The following is a 14,161-nucleotide window of genomic DNA, read 5'->3' on the forward strand; positions in this document are numbered from 1 at the left end:
TTTCCCCTCTACTCCTACTTTAACTGAGTACTTAATCTTGACAGTGAAAGGGCTCCATGTCCTCTACTATCTCCATGGGGAAGAGATCTTATTTTATGGCCACTATCTTTACAATCTGCCTTTGTAACGATAGGCTACTGCTGAAAAATGGGGGCTGAATGTAAATTTGATTCACTGCGACTGCTTACATTCTCTTTACCCCCACACCCCAAAGAACATTTTATCATTGTCACAGATTTATATATTTGTATAATTGTTTCATTCACATTCTTTGTACACCTGTACTGTCGGAGCCTAAGAATTTCACTGTACCCAGCAATTACATCTGTGTGCATGTGACTAATGAACTCACCTACTCCACATCACAGCCTGTCTTGTCTTGCTAGAACACCCCCATCCACTCCATCTCCTGTCCATCTCCACAGCATAAGCCCTATCCCCTACCCCTCCCCTAAATATCTCACGTCTCAAAAAATGACTTTAGCAGATTTGTTGGCCAAACAGAAAGAGGAGTGGGGAGCTAGTGGGGTTGTGTTTTGTGGTGCCTCAGCAGCAGGACATTAATGGAATGAAAAGGCTGTCCTGCTCCTCTCTTTTTAAAGCCTCCATCTCTTAATCTCTCAGCCTGCAGTCTGGCTGAATGGCCTCTGCTCTGAGTGAGTGAGGAGAGTCGGACCTCCCCTGAGACTCCCCTCATCCTCCACCTTACTCGGCCTCAGCCCCCCCCCCTCTCTTACCTTCCTCCCCTACCTCAACCCCTGTCTATCTGTCTTCACAAATAATATCAAGGTCATGGGAAGAGACCACTCCATTATTTATTCTAACACTGGGTCTTTTAAAGCCTCTGTGCACTCATTTACACTATAGTACGTGGACACCCCTTCAAACTAGTGGATTTGACTATTTCAGCCACACCCATTGCTGACAGGTGTATAAAATCGAGCACACAGCCATGTATTCTCCATAAACAAACATTGGCAGTAGAATGGCCTTACTGAAGAGCTCAGTGACTTTCAATGTGGCACCGTCATAGTCAGTTCATCAAATTTCTGCCCTGTTAGAGCTGCCCCGGTCAACTGTATGTGCCGTTATTGTGAAGTGGAAACGTCTACAATAACGGCACAGCCGAGAAGTGGTAGGACACAAGCTCACAGAACGGGACCGCCGAGTGCTGAAGTGTATAGCGTGTAAAAAATTGTCTGTCCTCTGTTGCAACACTCACTACCAAGTTCCAAACTGCCTCTGGAAGCAACGTCAGCACAAGTACTGTTAGTCGGGAGATAAATGAAATGGGTTTCCATGGCTGAGCAGCCGCACACAAGCCTAAGGTCACCATGCGCAATGCCAAGTGTTGGCTGGAGTGGTTTTAAGCTGGCCGCCATTGGACTCTGGAGCAGTGGAAACGTTCTCTGGAGTGACGAATCACGCTTCACCATCTGGCTGTCCGACAGACTAATCTGGGTTTGGCGGATGCAAGAAGAACGCTACCTGTCCGAATGAATTGTGCCAACGAAAGTTTGGTGGAAGAGGAATAATAGTCTGGGGCTGTTTTTCATGGTTCGGCCTCGGCCACTTAGTTCCGGAAGGGAATCTTAATGCTATAGCGTACAATGACGTTCTAAACAATTTTGTTTTTCCAGCTTTGTGGTAACACTTTGGGAAGGCCCTTTCCTGTTTCAGCATGATAATGCCCCTGTGCACAAAGCGAGGTCCATAGATAAATGGTTTGTCGATCAATGTAGAAGAACTTTGACTGGCCTGGACAGAGCCCTGACCTCAACCTCATCGAACACCTTTGGGATGAATTGGAACGCTGACTGCCAGCCAGGCCTAATCGCTCAACATCTGTGCCTGACCTAACTAATGCTCGTGTTGCTGAATGGAAGCAAGTCCCTGTAGCAATGTTCCAACATCTAGTGGAAAGCCTTCCCAGAAGAGTGAAGGCTATTGTAGCAGCAGAGGGACCAACTCCATATTAATGCCCATGATTTTGGAATGAGATGTTTGAAGAGCAGGTGTCCACATACTTTTGTGGAGGAAAAGGAGAGTCTGATGGCATCCTGTCACAGTGGGAGTGTAGGGGTGTAGTGTAACTGGTAATAAGGTGGCTTTACCAGGAGAGAGGATAATTAAGTTTAAGTGACCTGCAGAGCAAAAGCCTTGTTTTCTCAGACCATTTAGAATGTTATTCTAGAATCTGACTATAATGGTCCATCTACAGTCTACAAAACATTAGGAACGCCTGCTCTTTCAATGACAGACTGGCCAGGTGAATGCTATGATCAGTGTAGATGAAGTGAAGGAGACAGGTTAAATATAGATTTTTAAGTATTGAGACATGGATTGTGTATGTGTGCCATTCAGAGGGTGAATGTGCAAGACAAAATATTTAAGTGCCTTTTAAACGGGGTATGGTATTAGGTGCCAGGCGCACCGGTTTGAGTGTGTCAAGAACTGCTTAACAGTTTCCCTTGTGTATAAAGAAGGGTGCACCACCCAAAAGACATCCAGACAACTTGACACAACTGTGGGAAGTATTAGAGGCCACATGGGCCAGCATCCCTGTGAAACACTTTTGGCAGCTTGTAGTTTCCATGCCTTGGTGAATTGAGACTGTTCTGAGGGCAAAAGGGGGTGCAACTCAATATTAGGAAGTTGTTCTAAATGTTTTACACACAATCATCATCATCTGGCAGGTGGTGTGTGTGTGTGTGTGTGTGTGTGTGTGTGTGTGTGTGTGTGTGTGTGTGTGTGGCCTTTTGTTCCTGTATTGTATTAACCAGGTATTTGTGTCCCTCTCTCAGATCCTGTCTCAGATCCAGTGGTATGACAACCTCATCGGTCCAGTGGTAGACTCCCTTAAATACCTCACCTCACTCAACTATGACGTCATGGCTTGTATCCTTAATCTGACATTTTTTTACTTGCAGTTTTTGCCCATTTTATTTATACACTTTCAGAACTATGTTTAACCTCTCTGGGATATGGTCCCACCTTGACAACAGCCAGTGAAATTGCAGGGCGCCAAATTCAAACAGAAATCTCATAATTAAAATTCCTCAAACATACACATTATACACCATTTTAAAGATAAACTTCTTGTTAATCCAACCATAGTGTCCGATTTCAGAAAGGCTTTACGGCGAAAGCATACATTGCGATTATCTGAGGGCAGCGCCTAGTCACAAAAACATACAGCCAAAGAGAGGAGTCACAAAAAGCAGAAATAAAGATCAAATTAATCACTAACCTTTGATGATCTTCATCAGATGGCACTCATAGGACTTCATGTTACACAATACATGTATGTTTTGTTCGATAAAGTTCATCTTTATGTCCAAATACCTCCTTTTTGTTTGCGTGTTTAGTTCAGTAATCCAAATGCACAAGGCACGGGCACTAAGTCTAGACAAAGTCAAAGTTCCATTACAGTTCGTAGAAACATGTCAAACGATGTATATAATCAATCTTTAGGATGTTTTTATCATACATCTTCAATAATGTTTCAACCGGACAATTCCTTTGTCTTTAGAAATGAAAGGGAACGGAGCTCGTGCTCACGGCCACGTGCAAGACTTAGCTCAAGCCTTTCTGCCAGACCCCTGGTTCAAACAGCTTATTCGCTCCCCTTTCATAGTAGAAGCCTGAAACAACGTTCTAAAGACTGTTGACATCTAGTGGAAGCCTTAGGAAGTGCAATCTGACCCCATTTACACTGTATATTGGATAGGTAATCACTTTTTTTTAAACTACAAACCTCAGATTTCCCACTTCCTGGTTGGATTTTTCTCAGGTTTTTGCCTGCCATATGAGTTCTGTTATACTCACAGACATTATTTTAACAGTTTGTAAACTTTACTAAAATCTACTAATTATATGCATATTCTAGCTTCTGGGCCTGAGTAGAAGGCAGTTTACTCTCGGCACCTTATTCATCCAAGCTACTCAATACTGCCCCCCGTTCCCAAAGAAGTTAATCATGTATTTGGAATGCTATAGTCCAGCTAATGTAGGCAGAATGTATTAAGACGTGCAGTGTTGTACCTCTTAACTCGTTGCCTGTAGATTGCATAATTGAAGCGCTGGCAAATCCAGAGAAAGAGAAGATGAAGCATGACGACACTACGATCTCCTCCTGGCTTCAGAGTGAGTTCACTAACTGAATCCTACAGACAAAGAACCATATGTGTGCGTTATATTTATTTTTTTAAATCATGTTTTTATAGACTTCATGAATCATTAAAGAAGTATAATAATTTTTAAAAAAGCTAAATAATTGAGAGAAGTGTGATATCATTATCTTTGAATAATGACACTCTTAATGACGTATACACATTCTCCCAAAAATGATCTATTTTGACTATCAGAATTTTTCTAAATGCACATAGTGCCTTTGGAAAGTTTTCAGACCCCTTGACCTTTTCCACATTTTGTTATGTTACAGCCTTATTCTAAAATGGATCAAATAAAATGCATTCTCAGCAATCTACACACAATACCCCATAATGATAAATCGAAAATAGGTTTTTAGAAATTTTTGCACATTTATTAAAAACAAAAAACAGACCTTATTTATGTAAGTTTTCAGATGCTTTGCTATGAGACTTGAAATTGAGCTCAGGTGCGTCCTGTTTCCACTGATCATCCTTGATGTTTCTACAACTTGATTGGAGTCCACCTGTGGTAAATTCACTTGATTGGACATGATTTGGAAACGCACACACCTGTCTATATAAGGTCCCACAGTTGACAGTGCATGTCAGAGCAAAAACCAAGCCATGAGGTCGAAGGAATTGTCCGTAGACCTCCGAGACAGGACTATGTCGAGGCACAAATCTGGGGAAGGGTACCAAAACATTTCTGCAACGTTGAAGGTCCCCAAGAACACAGTGGCCTCCATCATTCTTAAATGGAAGAAGTTGTCTGGAACCACCAAGACTCTTCCTAGAGCTGGCCGCCCGGCCAAACTGAGCAATCGGGGGAGAAGGGCCTTGGTCAAGGTGACCACTCTGACTGACAGAGCTCCAGAGTTCCTTTGTGGCGATGGGAGAACCTTCCAGAAAGACAACCATCTCTGCAGCACCCCACTCAGCAGTAAAAGGCACATGACAGCCAGCTTGGAGTTTGCCAAAAGGTACCTTAAGGACTCTCAGGCCATGAGAAACAAGATTCTCTGGTTCGATGAAACCAACTCTGACCTGAATGCCAAGCGTCACGTCTGGAGGAAACCTGGCACCATCTCTACGGTAAAGCATGGTGGTAGCAGCATCATGCTGTAGGGATCTTTTTCAGTGGCTGGGACTGGGAGTTTAGTCAGGATCAAGGCAAAGATGAACGGAGCAAAATACAGAGAGATCCTTGATGAAAACCTGCTCAGGACCTCAGACTGGGGTGAAAGTTCACCTTCCAACAGGACAGGCTTACAGCCAAGACAACGCAGAAGTCTCTGAATGTCCTTGAGTGGCCCAGCCAGAGCCCGGACTTGAACCCAATCGATCATCTCTGGAGAGACCTGAAAATAGCTGTGCAGCAACACTCCCCATCCAACCTGGCAGATCTTGGGAGGATCTGCTGAAGAATGTGAGAAACTCTCCAAATACAGGTGTGCCAAGCTTGTAGCGTCATACCATGACGACTCGAGGCTGTAATCGCTGCCAAAGGTGCCTGAGTAAAGTCTAACTACTTATGTAAATGTGATATTTCCGTGATATTTCTACAAACCGGTCTTGTCAATATGGGGTATTGTGTGTAAATTGATGAGGGGGAAAAAACGATTTAATCAATTTTATATTAAGGCTGTAACCTAACAAAATGTGGGAAAATTCAATGGGTCTGAATACTTTCCGAAGGCACTGTACTGTATATGGTTCTTCCTTGCAAGGGTTCAACTACAGCAATGTGGGGGGGGATTATTTGATCTGGGTTGTATTCCGTTTGGAGAAAATATTTCTAAATATAGTGAAATGGGGGGGTACTACCTGAACTTGTCCAATTAGAAAACAGATTTTTGTTTTCTGTTACAATATATTTTTCTACAGTGTACCATACTAAACATGACCCTGATGTCACGAATCTGCTTTATTATCGAAGGGGCTTTTGGGTGTACTTTTGTTCCATGTAGTTACTGCCCAGTGCAACTATACTTTAGTTGACTGTATTTTATGCAACATATATATGTCTGCTTGACAACTGACTGCTGACCTTTTTCTCCTATCTCCAGGCCTGGCCAGTCTGTGTGGAGCGGTATTCAGGAAATACCCAATTGAGTTAGCTGGCCTCCTCCAGTATGTGACCAATACGCTGAAAGCAGGGAAGAGGTATCTATAACTTCTGAGCTGGCAGATGGGCGCCTCATTGACTTGCTGGCTCTGATGTGATTCATAGTGATGGAGTCTGTCACTCATAGTCAATCAACTGGGTCCCCTCTGTCTCTGTATGGCCTCTCCTGAATCAGAACAGGGACAGACTGTAGCAATACAAGGCCAGGGCTGAGAAGGGGAGGGGGGTCTTTGCCATTGTTGTGCCGCCCTGGACTGGGCAGAGCTGCTGAGTAATGTGTGTTGATGAGGAGGCTGCAGACTGTGTGGGGGTTTGGGCTTCCATAGAGGAGGAGGGAAGGGTAATTATATCAGCGCTGGTCTCCCTGTGATGCCTGGAGTCAGCAGGTAGTGAATCACACTGGGCTCCATGGCCACTCTCTCATCTCTCTCTCTCATCAGTTCAGATCAGTCCTTTCCAGGGCCAGGGATGAAGGGGAAGTAAATAGAGGTGGCACTCTGCCACAACGCCCTATGAAACGGCATGCTGAATTATGTTATTATTAGTGCCCTGTCCTTAGCTACTCCCACAGTTGTATTTGCCCCCAATCTTGTTTTTTTTACCCATGTTTATTTTTATGTATGCGCACATATTATTTATGTCTGCATTCACAAATATGTATACACTGTGATTATGTTGTGTTCCCCCCGCTGCAGTTTTGACCTGTTGATTCTGAAAGAGGTGGTGCAGAAGATGGCCGGGATCGAGATCACTGACGAGATGACATCAGAGCAGATGGAAGCTATGACTGGAGGGGAGCAACTCAAAGCAGAGGTACAGGACTCTGTTTGGTCTGATTTCAAACTGTACGCCATGACCAGCTCAAAGCAGAGGCACATTGCATTAGTTGGCTATTCCTCAGCATGACTTGAAACAATGCAGTTATATTTTCTGTCCCCAGGGTGGTTACTTTGGTCAGATCCGTAACACTAAGAAGTCGTCCCAGCGTCTAAAGGATGCCCTGTTGGACCATGATCTGGCCCTGCCCCTCTGTCTCCTCATGGCCCAGCAACGCAACGGGGTGGTCTTTCTGGAGGGGGGTGAGAAACACCTCAAACTGGTGGGCAAGCTGTACGACCAGGTACATACTGACCCCCTTTACAGCTTTACTTACACTAGTTTCACGCCTTGGAGAGCTCTCCCGTTTAGAGTTCTTAAATAGTCAATATGTCATTGCTTTTCCTTTGCTTAAAATAGCATATTGATAAGCACAGAGGGTAACTAGAAGTCATGTCGATAAGCTACATCAGGGGAATGCAGATGAAGGGAATTCTCCCCTTTTGTTATTTCTTAAATATTACACAGCTGACAATTGTTTGGTTCAATTCCCCCATGTTGCCTGGAAGCTGTGAGCGTTCCTCAGCGATAATCCCCCCCAAAAATGCCTCTGTTTGCAGTATTGGGCCACATTGATGGATAGTTTGAATAAATCCGGTTGTGTCTTTAAACAAATGAGAAACTGTGGGACTAATAGCACACAAACATGGCAGTGCAATAAGGGAGAATGAACTGGCTGTGTCCTATTCCCTATATCGAGCACACAGGAGACCACTCCAGCCATTACCACGAGCCCGTCCTCCCCAATTAAGCTGCCACCAACCTTCTGTGATAGAGAACTACTTTTGACCAGGGGTTTGAACCAGTTCAGGGAACAGCGCATAAAACAACATTTTTCGAGGAACATAAGTGATCAATACTGTTCCGGAACAGAACCGTTGTTTTCAAAGCATATGCAAAGCCCTCACTCAGTAACTCAGTTATTCCGGTGTCTGTCTGCCAGTTGAAAGTCTTTGCCAGTGTGTGTGTTTACATGTGTCTGCATCTTGCCCCTTCGCTCCGAACCTTAGGCTACTGTGGCCTACTGACGTTACAAGCATGATTCAGAATTTAGGGAGAGATTTTTCATTAGAGAAGAATCTCTTAACTTTTTCTTAACTTTTTCAATGCTAGTTACAGATACAGTAGATACAATCACATTGGCTTTATTAACTACAAAAAGGTAAGACGTGTTTTTAATTCTGGTGCCGCTCTGCACATTAAAGATTGTCAGCTAGCTAGCTCTGGTCCAACTTTAAGCCAACTCTCGGAAGTTCAAAGACATTCGAAGTTCCTCCATAGAACCCGCTCCTCCATAGGTATAATTCTGTGGGCCTAATTCATATAATGCATGTCCTAACAATGCCAGGCGCTTCAAGCCAAGCCTCCACCCACTCTCGCTCTCCCGACCCGCGAATTGTCAATTGCATCTCACGCCCTACATTTGTCTGTCCATCGCACATGTAAACAACTATAGCTTAGGCAGCCAATGCGCCCATGCACGGATGCCTAGGCTAAAACGACTACATCTTGACTGCTCCATAGCAAGGTGCTCTCGTCACTGATTGGTGAAGTAATTTAATGTCAAGCTAAGGTAACAAAACGTTTGATTTAAGAGGTTTAAAAAGGAACTGAAAGGAACGATATAAACCAGTACTTTTTTTTGTTGGTACGAACGGTTCAGAACATAATTTGGTAAGTCGGAACAGTGGAATGATTTTTTTTTTGTTGATTCTGTTCAGAATGATACTATTGGAAAATTATTTCTTTTTTATCCCCTGCTTTTGTCCAGAGGCCATAAGTAGTGCACTAAATAAGGATTAGGGTGCCATTCTCTGACTCCCTGTCCCTTGGCTACAGTGTCACGACACCCTGGTGCAGTTTGGTGGCTTCCTGGCCTCCAACCTGAGTACTGAGGACTACATCAAGCGTGTTCCCTCCATTGACATCCTCTGTAACCAGTTCCACACTCCCCATGACGCTGCCTTCTTCCTCTCACGCCCCATGTATGGACATCAGATCCTGGTGAGTAGTCTCTCCTTCCCTCTGGCACTTCACCTTTAGTCTGTACGGTATGACAAATAGATACAGCGAGTATAAACGATGTACAAATAAATTCAATACAAGTAAGACTCACTTTGAAATGATGTGCACAGTAATGCTTTGAGAACACTGGCCATGTAGAATCTTGAAAGAATGGTTGCAGTTTGAGAGAGTGCTGTGTAACCTTATTTACGGTCCCCCTGGCCGGACTTGAAACATCCCGAGTTCCCCCTCTGCTGCCGTCACACGGCATGGTCTCGCCATCTGAACAATCACAGCTGACACACATCCATCATGAGGAAATGGACTCGGTCAGGTTGTGTGTCTGGGAACAGATCAGACCCACTGTCCTGCTGGGAGTCATGTATAGTACAGCACTATGGATCAGGCTGACCCAGGCTGCTCCTTTCACAGCCAGGGAGAATCGGGCTGTAAACTCCTATGCTGAAACATACTGTATATCAATCCGTTTGTTAATCTTACCATGTAAAGGAGACAGTAACTGAGTGTCGCCTCTCCCCAGTCTAAGTATGATGAGCTGAAGAAAGCCGAGAAGAGCAACCGGCAGCAGCAGAAGGTCCATAAGTACGTGGCTGCGTGCGAGCTGGTGATGTCGCCGGTGCACGAGGCAGTGGTGTCCCTGCACCCGCCCCGTGTCTGGGACGACCTCCGACCCCAGTTCTACGCCACCTTCTGGTCGCTGACCATGTACGACCTGGCCGTGCCACACAACGCCTACGACCGCGAGGTGAAGAAGCTCCAGGTCCAGGTCAAGGCCATCGAGGAGAACCCTGATGTGGTGAGTCACAACATCATGGTTGTGTTCATTAGAGCGCACAACGGACACCGCATTCAAACCAAAATTTGCTTTTATTATTAGTCCAGACCCAGTTCCCCCGTGTCAGTCTGTTTTCTTCCTTATGGTGCCGAATACTCTAAACACGACTCGGGCATCTAGCAGACCCCTTGATGACAACACTTGTATTATTTCTTCTTTTTTCCTTTTTTTTGCAGTGGTTGAAAAAGTACCCGATTTGTCATACTTGAGTAAGAGTAAAGATGCTTAAGTCATTTTCTATTAAGGTAAAAGTGAGTCACCCAGTAAAATACTACTTGTGTAAAAGTCCAAAAAGTATTTGTTTCTAAATGTCTTAAGTAAAAGTATAAATTATTTCAAATGACTTATTACGCAAACCACACAGCGCAATTTGTTTTGTTTTATTTACGGATAGCCAGGGGCACACTCCATCACTCAGACATCATTTACAAATGAAGCATTTGTGTTTAATGAGTCCGCCAGATCCGAGACAGTAGGGATGGGTCATGAATTGGGTCATATTTCCTGTACTGCTAAGCATTCAAAAAGTACTGTAACTAGTACTTTTGGGTATCAGGGGAAAATGTAAAAAGTAAATTTTCTTTTGGAATTTAGTGAAGTAAAAATTGTCAAATATATAAGTAGTAAAGTACAGATAACAGAAAAAATGACATAAGTAGTACTTTACTCCACTGCATTTTAGTTATTTAGCAGACTCTTATCCAGAGAGACAATTAGTGCATTCATCTGAAGATGGGTGAGACAACCACATACTACAGTTGTAGGAAGTACATTTTCCCTCAAAGTAGTTATCAGTGAAGTCAGTGCTAGTAGGAAAAGACAACACTGCAGCACGAAGAGACTATTCTCATCTTCCAGTTAATCTAAATGCCCTCCAAACACAGTTATACACTTCATTGTGGCGTAATTGCAATGTTCTCCAATTATCACTTGACTTGCAGGGTAATGGTTAAAGAGTACTGTAATTGTATTGTGCTTGAGCTTTAAGTTGTTAGTGTTTTCTCTGCATGTGTTCACTCTGTCTAAACAGCAGCCTGCTTGTCTGTCTATGGTGTCCGTCTGTAGCCAATGAACAAGAAGAAGAAGGAGAAGGAGCGCTGCACGGCCCTACAGGAGAAGCTGCAGGAGGAGGAGAAGAAACAGCTGGAGCACGTCCAGAGGGTCCTGCACCGCCTCAAACTGGAGAAGGACAACTGGCTCCTCGCTAGTAAGATACCATCGTGCTCGCTCTCTTTCTCTCCCCTTCCCCCCCGCTATCTATCTCTCCCCCTCCCCCCGCTATCTCTCAAAGACACACACACACACACTGCTGACTGCCCCTCACAACACTAGTCCCAGCAGACCCTCCCATACCCAGCTGCCTGTTCCCATTGGGGGATAATACTCTATTGGGACAGTAACACCACAGTCAAGCCCCCTCAGCTCCCACGAGGCTACTGAAAACCAGCCTCACCTTGTTTGTTTTAGCCCAGTTAACGGCCATGACAAGTTGTTTGATGTAATGGCGCCATAGTCTGTTTTAGAGGATCTGGGCTAATGGCAGATGTCAACTCTCCCATTTCATTAAAGCACACGTCAGTCATATGAACGATTTCACTGTACAGCCATACAACCTACGCTAATGACATTTTAAAAGAGTGGGTTTAACCTCAAATCTTGTTTGAAGAATTACCTCTGAGTCACTCTAAAGATGAGTCATGCAAGTTAGTTGACGGTAAGTCTTAATTCACTGTTCTCACATCCTTTTTTTAAATCAATCCTTTCCCTCTCCCTCACACCTTTCTTTCCCTCTCAGAATCCACCAAGAATGAGACCATCACTAAGTTCCTGCAGCTGTGTCTGTTTCCTCGCTGTATCTTCTCTGCCATCGACGCTGTGTACTGTGCCCGCTTTGTGGAGCTGGTGCACCAGCAGAAGACCCCCAACTTCTGCACCCTGCTCTGCTATGACCGGGTGAGACTACTCCCTTTCTCTCTGGCTTTCTTGCTTTCACCTTTCTGCCCTCTACTATCTCTGGTTGTCACATGTCATTATACCATGGGATTTTCGTCACTTAGTTACTCCGCCCTGACCTCCTAACTGTGTTGCGTGGTCCTCTCTGCAGGTGTTCTCTGACATCATCTACACGGTGGCCAGCTGCACGGAGAACGAGTCGCGACGCTACGGACGCTTCTTGTGCTGCATGCTGGAGACGGTGACCCGCTGGCACAGTGACCGAGCTGTCTACGAGAAGGTGAGGAGACCACGTATCTTACACACATTACTTACTCACACACTACATCCTCTCAAATCTACAAATGTGTCGGGGCAAGGAGTTGATTTGAGGTTGGCCAACATTATCTATTGACATTACTAATATTCACTGAAGTGTGGAAGATGTAGAATGCACATGTAACCAGTGTTAACACTTCATCTTGTCTGTGTGTTGTTCCCTCTTCAAGGAGTGTGGTAACTACCCAGGCTTCCTGACCATTTTCAGAGCCACAGGCTTCGACGGAGGGAACAAAGCAGACCAGCTGGACTATGAGAACTTCAGACATGTGGTGCACAAATGGCACTACAAGCTGACAAAAGTGAGTTCCTCCCTTTGTTTCATTGCCTTCTGAAGAAGTCAATCTGGTATTTTTGTCTCGTTAACACCCATTCATTTACTACCATTTATTCAGAATTCAATAGTTTAAATGAAGAGAAATGTGACGGACAACGCTAGCAGGAAATAGCAACCGGTCAAGCAGTTACAATACACTCCTCGCTCTCCCCTCTGTGCCCTCTAGGCATCAGTTCACTGCTTGGAGACGGGGGAATACACCCACATCCGGAACATCCTGATCGTGCTGACCAAAATCCTGCCCTGCTACCCCAAAGTGCTGAACCTGGGCCAGGCACTCGAGTGCCGTGTCCACAAGATCTGTCTGGAGGAGAAGGAGAAGAGGCCAGACCTCTATGCCTTGGCCATGGGGTAACACAGAGTCCACCAGCCGCATTGTGTGCAGCCCAGGCACAGTTCACTAGCGTTGTGGGGGTTGTAGTTTGTTGTGTGGCATAAGTGGCAATTACCTAACATATTGCTGTTAGGTTTGTTGCTAGTAGAAGCAAAGTGTGGTTAATTGGAGGTGTGTACTTTCAATGCAAAAAGAACTGCAGCGGTATAGATGAAGTGGTATTGGATGAATTATCATTAGGGAAGGTTGAGTTGTATTTTTATCCAGATGTTATTTACATTGGGAAGCACTTGTTGGGGATTATCTAAACAGAGTTGTGAGAACAGATACATTATCTTGGTACTTTGTCTTGTAGTGACTAGTAGAGGATGGGGCTTAAGGAGCTGGTGTGGTAATGAGGACTGATTTTAATTAAGGTGTAGGCCTAGTCTAGCTGTCTGCCTGGGATTGTCAGTCACCTGGTGCTGCTGCAAAGCACTTCAGACAGCTAAACAAACATAATCCTCTACAGAGCTTTACAGGATGTACCTGGCAAATCCTCACTTAGAGAGGGACTGATCCCGTGTGTGTGTGTGTTTGGGTTGTACGCATCGGCCCCCAGTTCAAATGTTTAAGATGTGAGTGCATCGGCCCGCAGGAGTCCAAACTGATCCAAATGAAGCATGCATTGGTAAGAAAAAACTATTAAAACGTTACGAAATCGCCGGTTCACCAGCTTTTTTTACTCATAATATTTTGTTCTGACTTATTCCGAAAAAATACCTCTATTCTGTTGGCTGAATTGATGTGTCCTTTCCTTCAGCCGATCAAACTTTTATGCATGTAACTGTGTATGACTACAAGTCAGATCACAACTGTCAAATCAAATTTTATTTGTCACATGCGCCGAATACAACACCTTACAGTGAACTGTTAACTTACAAGACCTTAACCAACAAAGGAGTTTTAAGAACCCCCCCCCCCCCCCCCCCCACAAAAAGTAAGCGATAAGAATAACAAATAATTAAAGAGCAGCAGTAAATAACAATAGCGGGGCTATATACAGGGGGTACCGACTAGTCGAGGTAATTATGTACATGTAGGTAGAGTTATTAAAGTGTATGCATAGATAATAAGAGTATCAGCAGCGTAGGGTGACAGTGCGGGAGACGCTACCAATGAGAGGTAGGCCTACCCTATCCCTATTCTAATATTTTTAGGCTAC

General features: G+C 44.5%; 1 protein-coding gene across 2 annotated transcripts in view; it reads left to right on the forward strand.

Annotated features, from left to right (window-relative positions):
• LOC129816544 (THO complex subunit 2-like) overlaps positions 1 to 14,161 on the forward strand; it is an 81,237-nt gene that overhangs the window by 49,191 nt on the left and 17,885 nt on the right. For both annotated transcript variants that reach the window (XM_055871135.1, XM_055871127.1), the window contains exons 17-28: positions 2,805 to 2,898; positions 4,066 to 4,146; positions 6,221 to 6,317; positions 6,975 to 7,092; positions 7,220 to 7,399; positions 8,995 to 9,159; positions 9,701 to 9,976; positions 11,081 to 11,222; positions 11,811 to 11,968; positions 12,120 to 12,248; positions 12,457 to 12,588; positions 12,790 to 12,974. In XM_055871135.1, coding sequence (XP_055727110.1) covers positions 2,805 to 2,898; positions 4,066 to 4,146; positions 6,221 to 6,317; positions 6,975 to 7,092; positions 7,220 to 7,399; positions 8,995 to 9,159; positions 9,701 to 9,976; positions 11,081 to 11,222; positions 11,811 to 11,968; positions 12,120 to 12,248; positions 12,457 to 12,588; positions 12,790 to 12,974 — 1,757 coding nt within the window. The remainder of the gene's footprint in view (positions 1 to 2,804; positions 2,899 to 4,065; positions 4,147 to 6,220; positions 6,318 to 6,974; positions 7,093 to 7,219; positions 7,400 to 8,994; positions 9,160 to 9,700; positions 9,977 to 11,080; positions 11,223 to 11,810; positions 11,969 to 12,119; positions 12,249 to 12,456; positions 12,589 to 12,789; positions 12,975 to 14,161) is intronic.

The sequence above is a fragment of the Salvelinus fontinalis genome, chromosome 2 (assembly GCF_029448725.1).
Source record: "Salvelinus fontinalis isolate EN_2023a chromosome 2, ASM2944872v1, whole genome shotgun sequence".
Lineage (NCBI taxonomy): Eukaryota > Metazoa > Chordata > Actinopteri > Salmoniformes > Salmonidae > Salvelinus > Salvelinus fontinalis.